The sequence below is a fragment of the Dermochelys coriacea genome, chromosome 4 (assembly GCF_009764565.3).
Source record: "Dermochelys coriacea isolate rDerCor1 chromosome 4, rDerCor1.pri.v4, whole genome shotgun sequence".
NCBI classification, from domain to species: domain Eukaryota; kingdom Metazoa; phylum Chordata; order Testudines; family Dermochelyidae; genus Dermochelys; species Dermochelys coriacea.
The window spans coordinates 30,626,834-30,651,154 of record NC_050071.1 but is presented as its reverse complement, the minus strand read 5'-3'; the positions used below and the strand labels follow the sequence as shown (position 1 = coordinate 30,651,154).

At 41.1% G+C, this 24,321-nt stretch overlaps 1 protein-coding gene across 1 annotated transcript in view; it reads left to right on the top strand.

The window, feature by feature from the left end:
* TACR3 (tachykinin receptor 3) overlaps positions 1–24,321 on the top strand; it is a 57,711-nt gene that overhangs the window by 26,911 nt on the left and 6,479 nt on the right. Inside the window, exons 2-3 of the mRNA XM_038399796.2 lie at positions 1,090–1,278; positions 2,175–2,325. Of these exons, the coding sequence (XP_038255724.1) occupies positions 1,090–1,278; positions 2,175–2,325 (340 nt within the window). The remainder of the gene's footprint in view (positions 1–1,089; positions 1,279–2,174; positions 2,326–24,321) is intronic.

Below are 24,321 nucleotides of genomic sequence, written 5' to 3'. Positions count from 1 at the left end.
ATTGTGTGAAACTGAAGGAAACTTATGCCTACTTGATAAAATGCATGGGTATGTATCAGTTTTTCTAGATACAGGCCAGCTCTTAAAGTAGACTCTAGCCATATGCTGGTCTTGGACACCACTGTAACTATTAGAATTTGGTCATTAATTTTCAATTTAACAACAAATCTGTTTTCTGCAGCAAAAGATTACTGAAGCATCCTACCTTGATCACGAGCCAAATGTGGTTTGCTATATTACTACAGGTTTTTCTGTGAGACAACTGTTGTATTAATGTAGATGGAATACACAGGCCAAAGTTTTAACATAACCCAATCACTGTCCAACATTAAACAGTGTAAAATAAGGTTTAGGTTTGGCATCAAGAGTCCTCAGCCTTAGTACCATGGCAGGCACACTGTTAAAACTCCTTTTAACCTTTTACTAGATACAGAAAAGTAGGGAAAACTGTTAAAGTATTTGGAACATAATTTCCTTTAGCTGGAAATTAAAAAAACAAAAACAAAAAACCACCTTCTTTGCCATGGTTTTAGGTTAGTGGTTCTCCCCAAACCTCATTCTTAGTTACAGAACATGTGTTGTCATAGTGTATGTCTACACCGCAATTAGACACACGTGACTGGCCCATGCCAGCTGATCGGGCTACAGGGCTATTTAATTACAGTGTTGACTTTGGGGCTTGGGCTGCAGCCCAAGATCTGGGATCTTCCCAACTCACAGGGTCCTAGAGCCCAGGCTCCAGCTCTAGCCCAAATGTCTACACTGCAATTAAATAACCCCTTAGCCCAAGCCCTGTGAGCCTGAGTCAGCTGGCACAGACCAACCAGCGGTTTTCAATTGCTGTGTAGATGTACAGTAAGAGTCTGAATCAACTTCCATTGAAGCAAATGAAAAAAGAAAAAAAAAAACACACCACCTCCAACTGACTTTAATGGGAGCTGGGTCAGGTTACTGATCATTTGAAGAATATAATACCATTGGGCCTTCCCAAGACAAGAAAATAACTATGATCTTGTCACTCCTTTGGACAAGCTGGTTTGATATAGGAACACAGTAATCACTGACGATTTTTGTTTGTTTTTTGTACAGATACATGGCCATTATCGATCCCCTGAAGCCCAGACTGTCTGCAACTGTAACAAAGGTGGTCATTGGGAGTATATGGATTTTGGCTTTCCTGCTTGCATTTCCCCAGTGCCTCTACTCCATAACCAAAGTGATGCCTGGAAGAACTCTTTGCTATGTAGCATGGCCAGGTGGTCCAAAACAGCACTTTACGTAAGCTTTTCGGCTTTTATACTCAGGCCGGGCTATATCTAAACTGCAGGCTTATTTTAATTTTGCAGAGGGATGGCAAGAATAACTTGCAGGCCAAGAAACCAAGCCCTGTACCTATCCCATGCTCACAATCTGGGTTACAGAGATTTTCAGCCATGTCCTCAGCTGGTGTAAATTGACATAGCTCTGCAGAAGACAATGGAGCTACAACAATTTACACCAGCTAAGGATCTAGCCCTTAATCTGTGGGAGTTTGGGATGGTGCATTACTTATGAGTGACAAATTTATATGGAAGGAGATCTTCTTTCATTTACCTGTCAGGACCAAAGTTAAAATTCTGTGTTTGCTCTTCAATAGCAGTTCACCACACTGCCACCAAAACTAGGACTTATGTTATATAAGTTTTTGAGGCAACCCCATGCATTGCAGGGTGAACGAGGAAGTCTGTACACTGATCTCAGTAGTTGAAGATGCCAGTTTTTCAAATATTTGGATTTTAAAAGTTGTTTATGGGTACTTTATTGTGCAATATTTGTCTATCCAGAAAACTGGTCTCAGTGACACTATTTGACACTGATTTCAATGAGTTACTTCTGATTAATAGCAGCCAGTATGAGTTCAGAATCAGAACTATAGGTTTTAATTATGACTTCAGATCTTAAACAGTTTTCTGTCTGCTTTTAATGCAGTTTACTTAAGACTTTCATGACCAACAGTAAAAAACAAAATACTGGGCCAAATCCCCAGCTGGTGTAAACAGTCACCATTTACTCCATCTGAGACTGACCCCTTAGGTAGTAGAGAAAATGTCTTGTTTATTTCTCAAACATTCAGAAAATTCTATCTGAATAGTTCCTTTCAAAGCATTTATCAGTTCAATGCTCTTTTATTGCAGGTATCATGTCATTGTGATTGTATTAGTGTATTGCTTTCCACTGCTTGTCATGGGTATCACTTATACCATAGTTGGAATTACCCTTTGGGGAGGCGAGATTCCAGGTGACACATCTGACAAATATCATGAGCAGCTCAAAGCTAAGAGAAAGGTACTGTTGCATTAAACCTTGCTAAGTAAATTTATATTGATTTTTTTCCTGCTGAAATCACTAGCAATTATGTTGTAAAGTATTGGAAGTGTTTTATTTCAAACAGAATGGCATTTGAGACTGTTATAAAAGAACTGTTTAAATTGCAATTGATTTTGACAGGGTTCCCCCCCCACCCCCACCATGTGGTGGTTGTTCAAACAAATGATGTAAATGTTTGGATTTTAACTCTTTACTCCAATTCTAGGCGGCTCTGAGTTACATTTAGTCAAGCATACAATTGTGTCCTTGAGATGTGGAAACAGAAGGCCTGCCTTATTAACAGAACTAAAGTGATGATCCTGGAACTTTGGGTTCAGCTTTGTTTGTTCTCTGAACAGTAGCTCTTTATTGACCTGATCCAAATCCAGCGGAAGTCAATGGGAATCTTTCTATGCCTTAATAGGTTTTGGATCTGGCCTATTTCAGTACACACATAAGAGCTGCTTTACCTATTCATGTAATGAATGCTATGCATTAGAAATTAGCACCTTTTACAGTGAAAATCAAGTTTCAGAGTAGCAGCCGTGTTAGTCTGTATTCGCAAAAAAAAAAAAAAAAAAAGAAAAAGTGAAAATCAACTGATCCTTTCAATTATTTTTTCCAATTAGTTGTAATTATTTATATAATCAATATTTCAGTTTATACGTTGTTAGTGAACCATTTACTTTGACAATTCACTCAGTAGTTGTGCAATTGGTCACATGGATCAGATTGTATTGTTTCTGCTTCTTAAGTGGATGACAGAACATTCTAAGTAGGATAGCAACCGATTAAATAAGCCCTTCTGTTATTCATTTTCAGATAATTATTTATTTTTGTGCTAAAATTCTTTAAAATGGATTTGCAAACATTGAGCCCAATGATGGAACTCTAACTTGCTTTGGTGAGCATATACTCAATTAGTCTGACTGGTCATCCCAAAGTTATCCAATCATTTGTGAATAATAAACATAATCCCATGAGTCATAACAAACTGAACAAAAACACTTTGTGAAATACTCGTGAATCAGCTATTCCAACTCTCCCACAAGCTCTCCATCACAATTAAAATTCACATAGGAGGACACCACCAAATTCTGCTTACTACTAGTGTTACAGAATTGTGTCTTAGACAGCTGTGACCTTGGAATTCAAAAATTTAATGTAAATAACTATTAGCCTTAATTAAACCCATCCATACTTTCTGGCCATCTACATATAAAACTCTGGCTTGCTATCACTCCACAATAACGGGGGGGACCCTCAAAGTCCTGATGCAGTATGCATTAAACCATGGGATGGATTCTTGGGTGCTTCAGTTTTTTCAAAAACATACAAAGGAACATAGAAGGAAGTGCTCCCAGACAGTACAAATGATCACCCTTAGAATAGAGGGCCTAGGAAGGGAGATGTCAGGGCTACCAAGAGTGTTTCTGAGCCCAGTATACATCATACAGCCTTGATCACTTGGCAAGAGCAAACAGGACAAATTCCCACTTTTGTCAAAAAGTTGGGTGTGAGGGGGGGAGCGAGTGGCAATGCAACTCAGGGTTGGGGGTGGGAAAGGCCCAGGTGAGGGCTTGGGCCAGTCCCACCTGGGGGAATGGGGGAAGGCTCAGGCTAACTCTATGTGGTGTCCTGTTTTTCCTTTGGGAAATATGGTCACTCTACAGTGGGATGAATGCAATGTCTTCTATGTATAGGTGCAAACAGTTTCACTCACCCAAGTCCTGGATGCTTAAGGAAGTTTAGGCTACCACCTGCAAGTTGGACCCATGTCCTTAATAATTAGTAACACCCTGTAGAAAACATTGAAAAGGACTTTGAACAGCTCCTTTCTGGAGGGCAAAGTGCCAGCATTTCTTAAAGAAGCAATTGTTAGGCCCTGCTCAAGCAACCATCTTTTAACAGGTTTCAGAGTAGCAGCCGTGTTAGTCTGTATTCGCAAAAAAAAAAGGAGTACTTATGGCACCTTAGAGACTAACAAATTTATTAGAGCATAAGCTTTCGTGAGCTACAGCTCACTTCATCAGATGCATTTGGTGGAAAAAAAATTTGGTGGAAAAAAAGCTACAGCTCTGCCTTTATTCAAATGAAGAGAAACTTGGCTAGTTACCTAAACACATGGAGGGCTTGCACTGGTTGCAATTTATTCTGAAAAGTAAATCTACAACGACACTAGGGGAGTTTGACATTAAGCAATGAGGTACTGATTATTGGGAATGGTGGGCAAAGCATATAAAATGCTAGCAGTTAATGAATAGCACTTGTAAAACTTCTTTAAAAGTCATTAGAAGTTTGCTAAGAAAATGGTTAACACCTAAACAACATATCAAATTATCAACAGCTTTGGAGACATTCCCATTGTCTGGCTCTATGCAGCACTGCAACATACCAACATTCTTCTCAAAGTAACTTCCAAATTACATGGAAATCAAGGAAGATCACTTTACATCTAGAGATGAGTAAAACCATTCCTGGTATTTTGGAGGGCTCCAGCTTTGTGGCATTTCAAAAGTTCAGGACAATATGGGTGAATTTAAAGAGTATCAGTTTCCAAGACAGAGACAGAAGAGGACCCACCACCCACATGATGCTCCATCCCTGGGCCAGATTAACCTGTATAGACCAGTGGACTTGGCCCCCACCGTCACCCCCTGACCAGCTGCAGCAGCACCTGTCACATCTATGCTCAAAACTTGAACTAAGCCCTGCCCTGATATTAGGAATTGACTTTTGTCTTGGATTCCCCACACTCGCCATTTGTGAATCTTTCAGTTTCCTGTTTCAGCCAGAGCTAGGAGGAAAGGACAGAAACATTCCAACAGAGGCTATTGTTGCATTATTTCTGGCCAAGCCAAGACCAGAAATTACTGAAAATGGGGTGAGATTTTTTTTTTTGCTAACATACACAGGTCTACAAGATACCACTAATACACATTTGAACTTTTAGATGCTTCCCTGAATCTAATTCAGTGGCCAACCTTTGAGGTTTACCCAACACCAATCTGAACTTTAGAACAAGAACAAGACTCGGGAGATATTTTTCCTTCTTATTAAAATCTTTGAGAATGAGAATTACTCATGTTTCTCGGCTGTACTCTCATTCTATAATCATTTTCATGAGAAAACAATTTCCAGGCCCAATTGTCTGTAGATGAGAAACTTTTAATAAGTGTATAAATATGGGGAACTATTAAGTGTTAGTATCAAAATCACCTGAGCATTAAAATGCACATTCATCCCTAGCTTTTCAACTACTACCATGTTCTTTATTTTTTTGTTCATCAATTCCAATTCCCCTTCTAACTTTACAGAGACTGTAAAAAGGGAATAGCCAACTTATACTGTAAAGGTCAAAGTAATAACTTGCTTCTATCTATTCTGTGAGAGATGATAGTAATACAATTCTGGTACAACATTTTTGTGAAAAAGATTGTTTTGATAAGATGAAGAGTCTTGGGCTAATGATTAGACCAAGAATAGGAAATTCTATTCTTCAATCGTCTGCATTTTTCATCGTTTCTCTAACTTTAGCATAAAATTAATAGGTAAAGATAATGATCCTCCACTGTGTGTGTGTTTTTTGACAATTTTCACGACCCCAACACTTGACTCTGTCCACATTCTCTCTTCTCTTGACACTGTCAACATGCAGCCTTAACTCAACTTCCTTCTTCGTTGCAGTATAAATAAAAGCCAGACTTGGCCTGTACCAAAATGTTTAAGTGTTTGTGGTCCTATGAGCCTGGAAGTATACAGAACGTTTCCCACTGTGCCATAGTATCCCAGGAAGTAAATCGGTAAGCACACAGGTGCAATAGTGTCAATTACATGAACAAATTTGGAAAGCTAGATATTGAAATAGTGGTTACAAGAGGAAAGATGACCATAACCACTAAGATGAGAACCCTCTATTTGATGAATTAACATACTGTGTGTATGATACGGAAGCCCAGAATACAAGAACATAGATATATAAGATTGCTGTCTAGAGAGAAAAAGATACTCCAAATAGTTTGTTGATTGTTTGGATTTAATAAAGTCAAGATTCTGATCTTTGACATGATTTTGAGAAGTCACACACTGTGGGGGAGCCAAATATAAAAAGAAGACAGAATTACTTGTTTCTGAGGCAGAGTTAGAATACTGAGGTGAAAATTGGAAAACTCACCCAGAATAAAAAAGAGTGACAAGTTCAAGAAATTTTAAATATATATTTTTTCAAGTGAACCTCTAGAGGCTCAACACAACCTCATATTAAGACACCCCTAAGCAAACACTTTACAGTAATGTGCTGAAAACAATATTGAGTATAAATTTTAAAAATGACAATAAAGCACACTAAGAAATAGTCACTTCTCCACATGTAACCAGACAGAATTCTGCTAGCCTCACCTTACATATAGGATTGAGCCCTCTCTCCATCACAACAAGAATATTAAGATTATGATCCTTAACAAATTCACGAATGAGAAGGTATTTATGAGTGTAGCTCAACGAATGAATCCTCAGGAAATACTCTTGGCTTTTCTCTGGCATTCCACACAACCCATATAGGAAGAGCAGGTTGTCCAAGTTATCAGCACACACAGACTAATGACACGTTGCCATGTCCAGACACCATGTCAAGGCTTGTGTATATGCATTATACAATGCTATTGTATAGTACTGCAGAGAATCCATTGGTAATACACATTCACCCTATCCTATATGAAATGCACAAAATACTAAAGAGAAGTAGGGGTGCTACCATCGGACATTAGACAGTAGTCTAAAGAGTTTTCACATGCTTGAATTCTCATACTTTTTACTTCAGGGTTAGAATTCTCATCATTGGCAACCTTAAACAACATTTTCTTTCATGCTCTCACAATTTTTGATCAGAGGAGGACCCTTTCCCTTCATTCAGCTACTGTTTCTGTTTTCAGAATAATTCACATACTATTTAAACTAGGTGGCAGGCATTCTTAGTATTTTTTTTTCTTCTGAAAGCTTTAGATCCTGCCTCCAGTTAAGAGCCATTCCATATGCCATTCAAGTTTGTCTAAGTAGACTGGGGAGAGAAATTATTTCCTTCTTGGAAGTAAATTAAATTGTGCATTTCTAGCACATCATTACAAAGTTTCATAGCCAAGTGATCGTCACCTGCTTTGACCTGTGCTATTCCTGTTTTATCTGCTCCTACCATACCCAGAAGTTATTTCTGGAACTGTCAGCCTCAAAAGTTGTACGCAGAGTTGTTGTAGCCATGTTGGTCCCAGAATATTAGAGACAGAAGGTGGGTGAGATTATACCTTTCATTGGACCAACTCCTGTTGGTGAGAGAGACAGGCTTCAAAGCCATACACATGCCATGATCTTACGCATTTTCCACTATCTCTTTAAACCTAAAGTAAGATACTGCTTGGGAAGCAATGCTTCAAGTCAAATCACTTTTGGTGCTTTGTCCTCCTATGCTGCATCTCAGACAGATGTCATTGGCACAAGCCCTTTTTTATTCTGAAAAATATATTAAAAATGTTTTCTCTAAATAAAAGCTTCATCATCTGTAACCTAATCTTTACATGAAAAGATAATCTTCCCATCTGTAGAAAAGATGATAAATAGATGTGCCTGCTATTAAAATGTGTCAGGGAAAGATAATAGTATTCATTATGTGAACAGCTTCCTATAGGGTGTGAAAAGGAAAAAGTCAAAGGGTTAAAGCTGCAATTAATGAGACGGTATTATTATCCCTATCAAGATTTGCCAGACTTATTCTCAAACCTTCTCACCATCTCAGTCAAATAAAGCAATAGTCTGACATGGTAGATGTGCAACATGCTGGAAAGCAGGGTTAGTGACTATATATTAAAACTTGTTAAGAATAAGCTGGTAAGAACAGAAGACCTAGCTACAAGACAAGAAACTACAAAAAGGACATTTTTACTACATAGCATAAAGTGGACAACAGAATTTGTTCAGATGTGTTGACAGAGACCATACTTCAAAATCTGAGGCTATTATGGTAGTTCATGCTGCCACCTATTACATCCATCAAAATTAATTATGGGATTAATTAGACCATTAAACTTCAATGCCTCGTTTGATAAATGTGAACAAGCAGGACAAGTGGCTTGGGTAATGAAGCTAGATGAATTAACTTTGGACTTAAAGAAAATTAATTTCAGACTTATGATATGTGAAATTAGTATCAAGGATGGATGAACACAGAAGCCATGGAGTAAGTCAACAAATTCAGTCCTCTTGAACTGTCCTTTTAAAGCATTGTCTACACTAGAGAGGCATAGGTAATTAAATTGGTGAGATAGCACCATGGTTGGTGGCAATGATGTAACATATTCACAGTAACCAAGCTATTTCAAGTGCAGATTGGTTTCAGTTTTGCCCTGAATCGGTATGTCACTGCAGTGGCACTGCTAACTGGATATTCCTTCCAGGACCAATTTAGTAAGTAAGCTCTTTTCATACAAGGTTGAATTTCAGCCTTTTTTTTTGATTGAAGCAATTTTATAATCCATGGGCTAAAATAATTTATACCTCACTAACTGCAGTACATTATCTATGAAAGAGTCCAGCCAAACTATTGTAAATTTTCTTCTGTTGGATCCATAATTAATAATTACAAACATTTTGTCAATTTCTGATCGAACATTAGAAAATGTTACTTGGATGAACGCATGAAGTTTAAGTAGAAAAACGTTTTAGATTATTGTAGGCCTATAAAAATTCTACTGTTCAGTGCAACATCCATAAATCCTTTATAGTGATTAGACTAGTAATGAAAGTGCTTCCACAAACATCCTGAATCCATAAGTGTCAAATGGGATGTGAGGAGTGTTGAGTCTGGAAAAGCAGCTGCTTTTACAGCCCCTCCCAGGAACACATGGGGAATTATTAACTCCTTATTTTTCAGGCCCAGGGGAATGCTTCTGAATCCTGACACAAATCTCTTGTTTCCCATGCTTTCATGCAAATCTGTTCTACTCTATCAAAATTTAAAACAAACAAAAAAAATCTTTCCAATAAAAAGTATTTCTCATCTGTGTTTCCAGTATTCAGTACAGACTTACAAACACCCCATTAATTTCCATGGGATTTCTCATGCAGGTTAGGATGCTTACATGAATAAAAGTTTACAGGACAGGGACTTTTGAAGAGCGTATTCACTGCTGGCTTGCCTCATCATGGCATAGCAAGCTCTCCGCATTTGGGTCTCCCTGCCAACAAACACTTTGAAAGAGAAGTGCAGATCCAAAGACGATTAGTGCAGATCCAAAGTGTTACTGGCCTGTGGATAAGGGGGAAGAAATAGATGCGATATACCTGGATTTTGGTAAGGCTTTTAACACAGTCCTACCTGACATTCTCATAAGCAAACCAGAGGAATGTGGTCTAGATGAAATTACTGTAGGGTGGATGCATAACTAAGTGAAAGACCATACTCAAAGAGCATTGTAAATGGTTCACTGTCAAACTGGGAGGGCATGTCTAGTGGGGTTCCACAGGGATCAGTGCTGGGTCCAGATCTGTTCAATATCTTCATTAGTGACTTGGATTATGGAACAGAAAGTATGCTTATAAAATTTGCTGGTGACACCACGCTGGGAGCACTTGGGAGAACTTTGGAGGACAGGTTTAGAATTCAAAATAACCTCTACAATCTGGAGAATTGGTCTGAAGATGAAATTCAAAGATAAGTGAAAGTATTTCACTTAGGAAGGAAAAAGTCAAATGCACAACTACAAAATAGGGAATAACTGGCTAGGTGGGAGTACTGCTGGAAAGCTATTGGGGTTTAAAGCAGATGACAAATTGAATTTGAGTGAATACAATGCCCTTGTGAAAAAGGTCTGGCATGTATTAATGACAGTTATATGTAGGACCAGGGAGGTAATTGTCTTGTTCTGCTCACCACTGGTGAGGCCTCAACTGAAGAACTGTATCCGATTTTAGGATCCAGACTTTAGGACAGATGTGGACACATTGGAGAGAGAGAACACAAATTATAAAAGTTTAGAAAACTTGGCATAAGGAAAGGTTAAAAAACTAGATTTGTTTAATCTTGAGCAAAGACGACTGGGGGGGACCTCATCAGTCATCAAATATTATAATGGCTGTTATAAAGAGGATGGTGATCAATTGTTTTCCATGTCTATCGAAAGGAGCAGAAGTAATGGGCTTCATCTACAGAAAGGGAGATTTAAGTTAGAAACTTTTTCCTAATATATAAACTATAAGGGTATTTAAGTTCTGGAATAGACTTCCAAAGGGGGGGTTGTGAAATCCCCATCATTGCAGGATTTTTAAGAATGGGTTAGACAAATACCTGTCAGGGATGATCTAAGTTTACTTAGTCCTGCCTCAGCACAAAAGGTTGGTCTCGATGACTTCTTGAGGTCCCTTCCAGCCCTATATTTCTATGATTCTGTGATTCATCCTTCCAGCCAGGTCACTTATAGTCACTCCCCCAGGTAATAGAGTTCAACAGCCTCACACCAAGTCCAATTCCAAACTTACTAGTCCTTTTGCCCCTAGTGTCTTCACACCACCTTTCTGAGTGGGCCTGTAGAAGAACCTAGGCCCTCTCTCTCCACTGGGTTCCAGCCCAGGGAATCTATAATAAGCAAGCAATGTCATCTATTCAGACCAGTCCTGCTTCTTCGTTGGGCTTCCTCCTACCTTAGCCAGTCTATAGGCTTTTCACACAGCCCCATCCTAGGCCCACTATGTACTTGTATTCTCCTCATGCTCCAGAGCCAATCAGGGTTTACCCTCCTTTCAAGGCAGGGACTCCCAATGGCTTCTCTGTCTCCTGGCCTCTTGCCAGAGATCTCTACTCAGGAGAGGATCCCTAGGCTCTCTCTTCCCCTGGGCTTCCTTTTCAACCCTGCAGGACTCTACTGCCAAGAGAGGGACTTCAGAGTTCTTTCCCTCCACCGTGCTCTCTCTCTCTCTCTCTCTCCGCAGCTCCTACTTGACTTCACCTCATTCTACTCTGGGCTTCTTTTCTTTTAACAACCAGCTGGCACTTATCTTTCATTGAGCAGAGCCCACTCTCCAGGTACAACCTGGTGGCCTCATTGAATGTTCCAGCTCCAATTAACCATTTCAGCACCAGTGTGTGGTATACACCACAGCCCAGCAAACTTTGTGTTTATTTTTATTTATGTTCATCACAAGCTTTTTTAAATGGCTAAGGGCCAAAATACCATGAGCACAATTACCAGATGGTGAAGATATGATAAAAACAGATATCCTGTTATTTTTGCCCAACAATTGGCTCCCTTAGGCATTAAAAAATGAGAACTGTAAACACAAATACAGTATCAAGATATGCAACTCTATTCAGGTGTTCCTGAATACCATTAACTTGAACTTTATTGAGGTTCCATGAATAACCTTACTATTCATAATGATAACATGGCCCAAGCCTAAAATGACATGAGGCTGTATGATTCCTACTCTGAGAAAGTTTTTTTAAAGCGTTTAAAATAACTTATTAAATCCTTTCCATCATATTGCATATAAAGTTTAAATGGACCTAATACCCACTGTAAAGGCAGCTCACTGTTATGCATCATACTTTTGGTTTTATTGTTTCATTCTTCATGCACTCAGTAATTGCCCAGGAAAAAAATGAGACATGAGAGAATGGAAATTATTTCCTTAGAATTTATTAAAAGAAACCAAAATTAATATACCCATACCAAAATATTTTAGGATGATTGTACAGGTTTAGATTTTTCAAAGGATGGGATTAATCCTTTCTCGTTTTCATAGGCTATCAGACATCATTTGCCTTCTCCTAATATATCTGTCCCTTGCACCTGACAGACCTTTTTGGCAATTAATCTTAGAATTTATCCATAACTATTGCCTTCCTGCAGCAGAAGTAAATGAAAGTCAGGCTTGGCTGATCCTTTCTATATCAGTGTGAATGTTCTGCTCCTAAAATGTACCACTTGATACTTCTGGAAACCTGGAGTCTGCTGTTTATCCACAGAACAGGTACAGCATAGTAAGCAGCAGTACATGCTTCCCCACATAGCCCTCCACCTTTTCCTAAGCAGAAAGGACCACCATGACTAAGAGGGGAGCTACGTACTCCTGTGCTGTAGAAGTTTTGAGCAAACTCTGCAGGATGTGACTGACACTTTTAGCCTGTGCAGTGTTGTTGTAGCCATATGGGCCTCAGGATATTAAAGAGACAAGGTGGGTGAGGTCATCTCTTTCACTGGACCAATTTCTGTTGGTGTGTGTGAGAGAGAGAGAGAGAGATGCTTTCAAGCCACACAGAACTCTGCTTCAGGTTTTCTTCAGAGCCTTTAGCCTATCCATCAAGACTGCTAAATTAGCAGTAGTACCGGTATGGTAGCACTTAGCATCCCTTGTCATGGACCCGTATCCCATCATGCTAGATGCTGTAAAAACACAGAACAAATGGTAGTCCCTGCTCCAAAGCACTTACAGTCCAAGACGAGGGACAACACAGATGGATACACCCAGATGGGGGAGTACAAGGAAACAATGAAACAAAACTGATTAGCATAATAAGTAGGGGTCTCAGCACAGCAGCAGCCTAACCACTGTCAAGTTTTTTGTACACGTCATGGCACTGGAGAGTTTTAAGGAGGATAATGCATTAGTTTTGCAGATGTTTAGGTGGAGCTTCTCCCAAGCGTGAGGGACAGCATGGGAGAAAAAAACAGATGTGCTTGTTTGATTTAATAAGTGAGCAATGCCGACTGGCATCATGGTCTTATTGGAGACAGGAATCTCACTTGATATTGAATCAGAGATGACAAATTGAGTGGTGATAGGTCCTGAAGGGCCTTGTAAGTGAAGACAAGAAGCCTATGTTTGATGCAACAGAGAAGATGGAGGATGCTAAGAGAGGGACAACATGATCAAAACAACAGGCTAAGAAAATTATCTTTGCAAGCAGCATTCTGAATGGATACAAGCAGGGCAAGACTGCATGTGACCTGGCCAGAGAAAAGAATATTGCAGTAACTGAGATCTTGGACAAGAAGTTTAGCTGTTTGGATGGATAGGAAAGGTCATATCTTAGATATGTTAATACAGAAAGAATCTGTAAGACTTTAACATAGCCTGGATGTAGGACAAAGATAGAGAGAGAGTCCAAGTGATAAGAGGATACCCAAATTATGGGCCCAGGTGACAAGTAGAACGGTGGTGTTGTCCACAAAGACTACGAAAGGAGGTAGTGGTAAGGATTCAGAGCTGTGTTTTAGCCATGTTGAATGTGAGCTGATAGCTAGACATCTGCAAGGAGGTGCCTGAAACAGGCAGGTTTCAATTAGACAAGAGTTCTAACTACAGCTTGATAATGTCCGCTGGGAAATAGACTGAGACCATTAGCTCATTTCATGTAGAACACCAAACAACCACCAGGTAGCAACAACTTTTGGTCAGTACCTGAAGTCAGACTCTCTAACAAAGACATTGAATTAGGTGTTATAGGATCACTTTAATCCCAGATTTTTAAGCATGTATTAGACAAAGCCAGAATAACTGATCCCACCTCAACATGTGAATCCTAAATAGTGTTTAGTCACATAGGCCTCAATTCAGTAAAGCACCTTAACTTTAAGCACAGGCTTAAGTGACTACTCTACAGGAATAGGACTTCAGCATGTGCTTAAGTGTTTTGCTGAACTGAGTCAGACATTTCTTAACAATAGAGTCAAAATTCCTACACAAAAACCAAATGATACCTACTCATCAATATTTGGAATATTTGGGTATTTATTATACTAAGACATAAAGTGAAAAGTGTAGCACAAAACTGGCCCAAGTCTGTGATTGATAAACCACATGTGAAAATGGAACTGCTCACTGGAATGAAATGAAACTCAGTATGGGCTAGATCAGGGATCGGCAACCTTTGGCACGCGGCCCACCAGGGTAAGGCCCCTGGTGGGCTGGGCCAGTTTGTGTACCTGCCACGTCCACAGGTTCGGTCGATCGCGGCTCCTGCTGGCCACAGTTCGCGGTTCTAGGCCAATGGGGGCTGCAGGAAGCTGTGGCCAGCACATCCCTCGGCCCGTGCCACTTCCCGCAGCTCCCATTGGCCTGGAGCGGTGAACCACAGCCAGTGGGAACCACGATCAGCTGAACCTGCAGACGCAGCCAGTAAACAAACCAGCCCGGCCCACCAGGGGACTTACCCTGGTGTGCCACATGCCAAAGGTTGCTGATCCCTGCGCTAGATTGTGCTCAAACACGGCCCTGCACAGGTGGGGAGATATTACTAGCAGACTTTCTCCTTTGTGCCAGGCACAGAAGCCAGGCACAATTCCAGTCCTGGCATAATCCTTGACTGATCCCTCAACTGAGTTTGTTGCACTTTCTGTACCCATCCAACACGCTGTTGTATTTGCTTTCTGGGACAGATCCAATACCCACTGAAATCAATGAAAGGACTCACTGACTTCTATAGGCTTTGAATCAGGCCCTCTTAGAGCTAGATCCTACCACCCTTCCTCAAGTTGGGTTGTACCATACTCCACAAGTCACCATATGGGAGTAAGGTACTAATTGCTCAAACTAATGTTGGCAAGTTGGCAAAATCTGGCCATTAGTGGGCAAGGATTTGGGGATTCTTGCACCAGTGTGATGCAGTACTCTCCTTACCACTAGGATAGTGACACCTGGCTGATCTCCAAACTGGGGCACGAGATGATCCCAGGGGGTGCGTGGCACCAGGAGCGCCGCCAGATGGCACTCCGCCATTTTTTTCCTTCGGCAGCAGCTCTGCACATCCATAGCTGGTGTTCCTCTCCAGGGGCCCACCTGTGGTAAGTCTTCCGGTCTTCTTCTGTCTGTGGCACGCCTGCGGCACATCTTCCGGTCTTCTTCCGTCAGTGGCACGTCTGCGGCAGGTCTTCCAGTCTTCACCCTGGGGATGCGCGAGCCAAAAAGTTTGAAGATCACTGCCTTACTGAATCAGAATAAGAAGCTGAGCACTTCAAATACAATAAGTAAAACTCCAACATCATTCACATTAATTTACTTCAAACTCAATTTAAATGAAATGCCAAACACATGCTTTATGGTTATGTTTTTGTTTTGTTTCTGCAGTAATGAAGCCCTTTGCTTCAACCTTTTGAAGAAAAGATGTTACTACCTTTGCAAATTCACAATTATGATGGAAATAAAAGACTAGGTCTAACTGCTTTGCAAGCTGCATTAAGCCATGTATTTTGAAAAAGTGCTGTTACAGACAAGTGCTGCCTTTATCTTAGCCAACACAGTTTCGTTCACATCAGGACAGAAAAAAAAGTAGCTCTTCTATTAAATGTTTAGCACTTTTTTTCCCCATGACATTTTCATATAATAAATTATAAAGAAATACAGTAATTATCTTAAGTGGTATCTTATTGTATAACTTTACTGGGAAAAGGGCTTACTTATAAAAGCAGGCACTTAATTCAATTTAGTGAATAAATGAAGAAGGCCTTTATGACCACTCCCCAGTCATGGTGCCTGCAGGTCTCCAGGAGTACCAAGCTATGCAGGCTACTTTTCATTCTAAGGGAATACTTTCCATTGGTAGAGGTCGCATGATGTGATCCCCATTTCTAGAGCTGAAATGTGTTTTCTGCTTACCTGCATGCCCTAGATTGATTGATTTACCTATTTGTTCATATTTAATTTCCATTTGTGCCCATTAGAGTTCTCTAGAGGTGAAATTCCTGCCTGTGCCGAGGGCCAGCCCAAGGCTCATGCACCATTTTTAAGTCACACTGAAGTCCAATGCTGAGAGCTTAAGCAGAGAACAGGCCTTGTGGTGGCCCATTGCACAGGGATGAATTTCAAAATTCAAAATTTAGAATCACAACAACAAATCAAAAACATAAAAAAAAAGAAAAGAAAAGAACAGTGTGATCAAGGTCATTTTAACAGTATAGACCAAAATTATGGCTTTTATAGCAGTGGATCATTGCAGGAAGTAAAGAACCTCATGCGCCCTTGTGATGACAGGAGGAGCTATTATGAGCCTACAATGGACACTGGGAGTTGACTGAACTGTGAATAAGCTGTTCTCCCCCTCTTGCTGTGCTTTCTTGCCCGAGCTTGGTAATGGGATTGCAGGTCACTTAGCCCTGGTCTACATTACAGGATTAGGTCAAATTTAGCTGCGTTAGGTCAATTTTAAAATGAATGCGTCCACACAACCAACCCCATTCCATTGACGTAAAGGCCTCTTAAAATCAATTTCTGTACTCCTCCCTGGCGAGGGGAGTAGCACTAAAATCAACCTTGGTGGGTCAAATTTGGGTTAGTGCAAATGCAAATCAATGGTATTGGCTTCCAGGAGCTATCCCAGAGTGCTCCATTGTGACCGCTCTGGACAGCACTTTGAACTCCGATGCACTAGCCAGTTACATAGGAAAAGCCCCAGGAACTTTTTAATTTCATTTCCTGTTTGGACAGCGTAGTGAACTCAGCAGCACAGGTGACCATGCAGTCCCCCCAGAATCATAGAGCGTAAAATGTTTCTGTGCTCCCCCTACCATCTCCGTCCCTGAGGTTATTGCAGATTAAAAGGTGAAAAAACCGCACTCGCGATGACATGCTCATGCAGTCCTCCCGCACTGATAGGGCACAGCTTAATGCATGGAGGAATTCAGTGGCAGAGGCCAGGAAAAAATAAAGTGAGCGCGAAGAGCGGAGGCAGGACATAATGCTGAGGCTAATGGGCGGAGCAAACGGACATGATAAAGCATCTGTTGAAGCTGCAGGGCAGCCAACAAGAGCACAGACCCCCGCTGCATCCACTGTATAACTGCCTATCCTCCTCCCCATATTCCATAGCCTTCTCACCCAGATGCCCAAGAACGCGGGGGTGGGAGGCTCCGGGCACCCAGCTACTCCACTCCAGAGGATGGCCAAAGCAACAGAAGGCAGTCATTCAAACAGTTTGATTTTTAGTGTGGCTACAATAAGCAATGTGGCCTGTCCTTCCCTCCTCCCTCACCCGACCCGGGCTACCTTGTCCATTATCTCATTTTTTTTTAATTAAGAAAGAATGCATGGTTTCAAAACAATAGTTACTTTATTTCGAAGGAGGGGAGGGTGGTTGGCTTACAGGGAATTAAAATCCACAAAGGAGGTGGGTTTGCATCAAGGAGAAATACATACAACTGTCACACCGAAGCCTGGCCAGTCATGAAACTGGTTTTGAAATGCTGATGCGCGCATGCCTTTCTGTGCTCTTCTAATCACCCTGCTATCTGGCTGTTCAAAATCGGATGCCAGGTGATTTGCCTCAACCTCCCACCCCGCCATACACATCTCCCCCTTACTCTCACTTATATTATGGAGCACACAGCAAGCAGCAATAACAATGAGAATGTTGGTTGTGCTAAGGTCTGACCTAGTCAGCAAACAGCGCTAGTGAGCTTTTAAACGTCCAAAGGCACATTCTACCACCATTCTGCATTTGCTCAGCCTATAGTTGAACTGCTCCTTACTACTGTCCAGGCTTCTTGAGCCCTGGGAGCGAGGGGTAGGCTGAGGTAGGTGCGACCGCGCGGTGCTGCCGGCTGGGAGAGCAGCCTGAGGCAGAAGCCTCCAGCTCGCATGATATTCCAGGCAGGATTGAATCTCCATGAGAGAAAACTTAAAGAAGAGAATGGGGGAGGGATAGCTTAGTGGTTTGAGCATTGGCCTGCTAAATCCAGGGTTGTGAGTTCAATCCTTAAGGGGGCCATTTAGGGATCTGAGGAAAAAATTGGGGATTGGTCCCACTTTGAGTGGGGGGTTGGACAAGATGACCTCCTGAGGTCCCTTCCAACCCTGATATTCTATGAATGACCTGGAGTCTCTGGCTCCCATTTGGTGCTTTAAGAGGAGGATAGTCATGTCTGTCCAGGCATCCCTGATCAACCTCACCGAGGTCTGCCAGGAGCACCCAGGAGACTGCACCATCTGCCGCGAAGGCAAGGAGCTGCTGCTGTGTAGCAATGCAGTACCGCGTCTGCCAGGAGACGTATGGTGACGGTGAGCTGAGCGGGCTTCATGCTTGCCACAGTATGGCGTCTGCACGGCAAACAAGGCATGAAACGATTGCCTGCCATTGCTTTCACAGAGGGTGGGAGGGAGGGGGGCCTGATGACATGTACTCAAAACCACCCGCGACAATGTTTTTGCCCCATCAGGCATTGGGAGTTTAACCCAGAATTCCAATGGGCAGTGGAGACTGCGGGAACTGTGAGATAGCTACCCACAGTGCACCACTCTGTAAGTTGAGGCTAGCCACAGTTGTGAGGAAGCACTCCGCCGATTTAATGCACTTAGTGTGGACATATGCAATCAGCTGTATAAAATCGGTTTCTAAAAATCGACTTCTATAAAATTGACCTAATTTCGTAGTGTAGACATACCCTTAGACACACCCGAGCTAGCTTTAATCTAGCTGGCTCAGGTACTGAACTAGTGAAGCTGTGGCAAAACAGAATTATGCGTGGCCTGCACAAGTCTCTCAAGTGGCTAGCCTGTGCTGTCACGGCTTCAGTGCTCTAGATTAAATCTAGTTTGGGAATGTCTACAGGAGCTGTGATCACAGCCTGTGATTGCAGTGTAGACATACTCCTAGACATGACCCCTCTGACCTGATTAGCACTATCTGCAATGCTAGAGTTCACCCTCCAGTTCTCCCCTGTCCTAGTAGCAAAATTATGGATGATGCTTTGATGGGTGCACTGGGAAAAAATGGACTTGTGGTGTCTTCTTCCCTCCCCGCACACCTCTGCTGAGCCATTCAAAACTTAGTACTTGGGTATGATTAGATAAATGCAATAAGGTCTTCTCCCCCTATTTGCTCTGGTAACTCTCAAAAATTAAGGCTGGTTCCTCCTCTTTGACTCCTTGGTCTCCTTAATCTGAGCAATTTTGTTGAATTAAGTCCATCTTCCAGGTCACGAACCCTGCACTATCCTCCAAAATGGCAATACTGAAAGCCTCTGCATTTCTTCCACTGCTCTAATGATTTCTGATTTAATTTCAGCCAAGGAGTGAAACACCTATTCAAGTGTAACTTTTTCTCCTCAGGAACAATAACCTTTTGCCATCTGTGAAATAGCAAGTATAAATTCTGTGAACTGGGTAAACGTGATTTCCTCTTTGGTGATGCAGAAGAATGCTTTGGCCTCTTGCATCCAGTTAACTTGTCTGTTGAACTTTCTATTTCAAGTACTTGAAGGTGGACATAATGATCCAAAGCCAAATCCTACATTCACTTTCACACCATGCACCCTCATTGACTCAGAGAGACACATTTGGCACATAATCGGGGGTTAAATATGAAGTTTAGTGGTAGAACATTACTATTTAATTTTTAATGTAAAAAGGCAGGCAAGTCTAATCGATCTAAATTATGAAGCAGCCACCTTAGTGGAGCATCACACAGTTCCCACTTAAGTCATTTAAAAACAGGAAAAGCTCTCAATACACTACAATCCTGCACTGGCAGGGGATGTATTAGATTTCCTAATAGATATTTCACATCTCTAGTTTCTGATTCCTTCTGCTTTTTTCTTACTCAATGCCACTCCCGGAGGCCCATTTGGAGTTCCCCCATCCCCCTCTTTATATTGTGGATTAATCCAAATTTGTGACATTTAAGCAAAATCCAACGAAAATTATCAAGACTGGAGGAAATTCTATGTCCATTTTCTATTTGACGGAATTTCATAAAGAGTCAGACTGGATAATTTTCTTTTGGCAAAACTCAGACATTACCAGCTTTAATTCCAGAGGACCAGCAACATCAGTGAAGTGCAGTATAACAATGCCAGGAGCCAAATCTGTTTCTAAAAATGTCAAAATGGCTTTGATTTTGTAAAACAGACCACAGTTTGTAAGAGATTATTGCAAATTTATGAAACTAAGAAACAGAAGTGTTGCATAGATGATGGTGAAACCAGTCTACATGAAGATCCTATCTTTTTTAACTTTCCTATTTAAATAACAAAAAAATTGATCACAAACTTTTATTTTTGGGTTATTCAAATGAAATGTAGAGATAGATATTTAAAAAACTGGCAGAAAGTGTCTTATAAATCAGAAGAACAAAACAAATTTATGAACTGCTGAAATTGTCACCTGTCTTATCTGATTGAAAGACTATCTGTGCTTTCAAACCTTGTGATTCTTTACTGTTCCTGAGTACATTACTATTATCATGAAAGCATTGTTGATATAGACTAAAAAGTTAACAAAATCACTAGGTTTGTGAAAATTATGTGAAAAGTCTCAGTGTCTATAGGAATATAGGCCCGCACTAACTGAGTGAATTATACATTTTAAACTGAGTTTGGATTTTGAGTTTGGCACGACTGATTAGCCCAAATCATGTGACCAAAAGAATGAGATCATGAGACAGAGGGATTGTTTGTGTTAAACTTGTAGTGGTCCTGGAAATACCAGTGTTATTTAAAGTTTGCACGGAGCAATAGAAATACAGAAAACATGGTATATTAGGTACCAGGGTCAGTAAAATAATTAGGTATACAAGTTTGTTTTTAAAAGAAAGGCTTAGTCCAGTAGCTGGGTAAAAATAGGCTACACACAATAAGGTGAAAAACTTGAAGAAAGCAGAATGCAGTCCTAAACTGCTTCAGCTAACTTTAGCGAAGGTCCAATAACCAGCAATGCTATCATTCATTTGTTACAGTGTATAAAAAGAAAAGTTTTCTAGGGGTTCTTCGGCAGAGCTTTTCCTTACTGCTCTGGAGTATGCCGTGATAGGAAGGTGTCACCTAGGCCTGAACCGGTTGTAGGTATTTTAGCCAATACTTATAACTGTATTGTTGCTAGGGTACAGAATATAAGGATGTATAGGCTTGTATTGATATTTTGGATGTAACCAACACTAAGTGGCCTGTGGACTAATAAAGGAATGATTGTGTTGAAAGTAAGTCATGGTAAACCTTATTATGTCCAACAATGTTTGACTTCTCAAGCGCCATCTCATCTGTGGCATAAGTCTAATGATATCAGTAGAATTACACCAGTAATGATTATGGCTTCTAATGCTAATTATCTAAAAAGGGTCAGATTGTGGTCCATCCTACCTGCACAGTGCATGGCAGAAAGGGGTGTAACACCCCTTTTTTCTTTGGCTTGCTACCCAGAGGATAGCAGGTGGTAGCCACGGGCAGGGAATGGGCAGAGCCTGGGCTTCACTCCCCAAAAATGCCTGTCAAGGCAGCTCAGCCAGCATGTGAGTGGAAGTGACCTGGTATAGGGCAGATAGATTATTTCCCCCTAAAGAGGGGGAAGGGAGGAAGGAACCAGGAACCAGTCTGACTCTCCGAGTAACTATCTGGCTTCCAGTCTGCCCTGGAGCAATGCAACTAACTGCTGCCCCTTTCTGAGGGCTGTGGCAAAGCCACAATCTAGCCTTAGTGAGGAGAATGGAAGGTTCGAGCCAAGGGTTAGGCATATGAAGAGTCAAGTGTTAGCAAGCAGTGGGAGAAAAGGCACCAACCACTCAGAGTAGGTCACTGATGGTAATGACTTGGGGATCAGGGGAAGGAAGCGGAAGGAGAGGAAGGGATAGTGAAAAAAGGAAATGAGAACAACAGTAGGAGGACAGAGAAAAGAATCTGCATTTGCTGCTGTATTTTCCCTTCTCCTTATCCCTAAAAAGAGATAGGCAGAAAGATGGAACGAGACATATTTAAGGGAAGAAACACATACTTACTGGTGCCTTAATAACACTCCAAGAACTTAATATAGTCGTCGGTACCAACCAGCTGTCACTAAAAGTACTCCTGTTTCTCTCACGCTCTCTGTATGAGTGTGTGTGTGAGAGAGACTAATATGAAAGAATGCAGGCTATTGTGTACAGTTAGCAATTTGTATTTGGCTAGGGTTAGCAATGGTAAAAAACTAAAATGGCAAAATCAAGGATAATTAAAAATGTGGCAACATTTCTAGAGTGGATTAATTTCTTCCCTTCAAGGAGAATTGATTTGATGATCTAGTAGGTGTTTTCCATCAAAGTACTATGATTCTTTGATTTAGGGAGCATGTAGGACACATACATTTTGGTTTTCATAACCAAAGACAAAAGTCTCATCACTTTGTAACAGAGGTTCCTTTTAACCTTCTCTGGGTATGAGAAGTCTCATTAATAATACACTTTATCAGATTACAAAAGAATTTTCCTTCTGGGTTGTTAAGTGTAAAGATGAAACAAAAGAAAGGTTGATTGCTAAAGTATACTATAGTACTTCAAGAGAGAAAAAAATTGTCTATTAAATAGGGAGATTGGACATCAAAATTTAAAGTCTCTTATTACCTTAAATGGCACAGATTTCATCTTTCAGAAAATCATTGAGGCAAAAATATCAGTAACAATGAGAAGGTTCTTATATATAGCTATAACAAGGCAAAAATCAAAAGCAAAGCCACACTATTTAGTTTTACATTAAATTATCCACTTACTTACAAACCTTAAGTACATGTTGCAATTTTATCACTTTATTCTAGCTAAACAATCCATGAATGGATAAATGAAGATATACTTACAGAGATATGGTCTTTAATAACTGGGCCTGATTCTTACTTCCATCTTTGTAACTCCACTGAAGCTGATGAAGTTACACAGTATGGTGCAAATGAGATCAGAATCCAATCCCATTCACCTCGTAGAAATAACAGAATCAGGTTTGCAACAGAAAGGCAATAAAATGATGCAGTGCAGTTTGGAGAGAAGGATTTTGACCTGCCTAAGAATCTTGTTCGAAGTATACTGAATAGCTCAAAGTGCAGGGAGCTGAGAAGCCCAGGTGGCATCCAAGCTCCCAGTGGGGAATGGGGAGCCAAGAGCCTGGGGTAGCAGCCGGGTTCCCAGCGGGGAGATCCATACCCGGTGTCCAGGCACCTGTCCCTTTCTGGGTGGGAAGCGGGGAACCGAGAAGCTCGAATGTGGCCGCCCCATTCCCAACGGAGAACTGAGGAGGCCAGGGGCCAGCTGGGCTCCCAGCAGGGAGCTGAACGAAGAACTGAGAGCAGCCCTGGCTCTCAGCCCCTCACACTGTCTCTCTTAAATTAGTGGAAGCTCTCCCTGGTGAGGGTGCGCACCACAAACAGAAGGGCAGTGTGAACATGAACCACCACATAATTCCTGCACTGGCTATAAGTTGACCTAACATATGGTCAACTTAAATTTATAGTGTAGCCATGCTGTATGTTACATCTGAATCAGCCAGACTAATTTTTCTAGCCATCCTGGGCTAACCCTTCCCATGTGTGCAAAATAAAATTATAATAATACAACAAACCAAACATCATTGCTGTTCTTTGTGAATTTAGCAGAATCCTTTAGTTCCCATTCATTTTTAAAATAGCATCAAATATTTCACAAGGCAGGGGATCCTGCAAAGTCTCACTCCCATAAGTACCCTTGCCCACACTAGATAAGCATAATTTGTTCTTTTTGATACACTGCATTTCAGCTGACTCTTCCCTTTGCTGTGCTGCACACTGCTGATTAATGAGAAACTGCAACTTGTGTGAGGAAAGGATTTAAGAAGTAAGCAAGGCTGCAAAGTACACAATTTAACTCATTTTTATATAATCTCCATGTTGAGTGCGAAATCTGTATAAATAGTCCAGGATTGCCCTTAAATAAAATCCTTATTTGATTCATCAGACAGGGACGGTCCTGTAAGGCTGCACTCATGAGAGTAATCTAACGGGACTCCTTGCATGAGTAAGGATTACTCTCCTAACTGAGTGTTATACTTATAAGAAGCACACGGGACCTTTATAGGGGAGAAGGCAGCACGCCGCATTTATTGAGAATACAAGAGTTAGCATATGCTTTTCAATCTCTCTCTCTCTCACACACACACACACACACACACACACAGTCCTGCCAGTTGATGTTTACAGTTACTAGTCCAGAGTCTGGATCAATCTAGTGGCCAG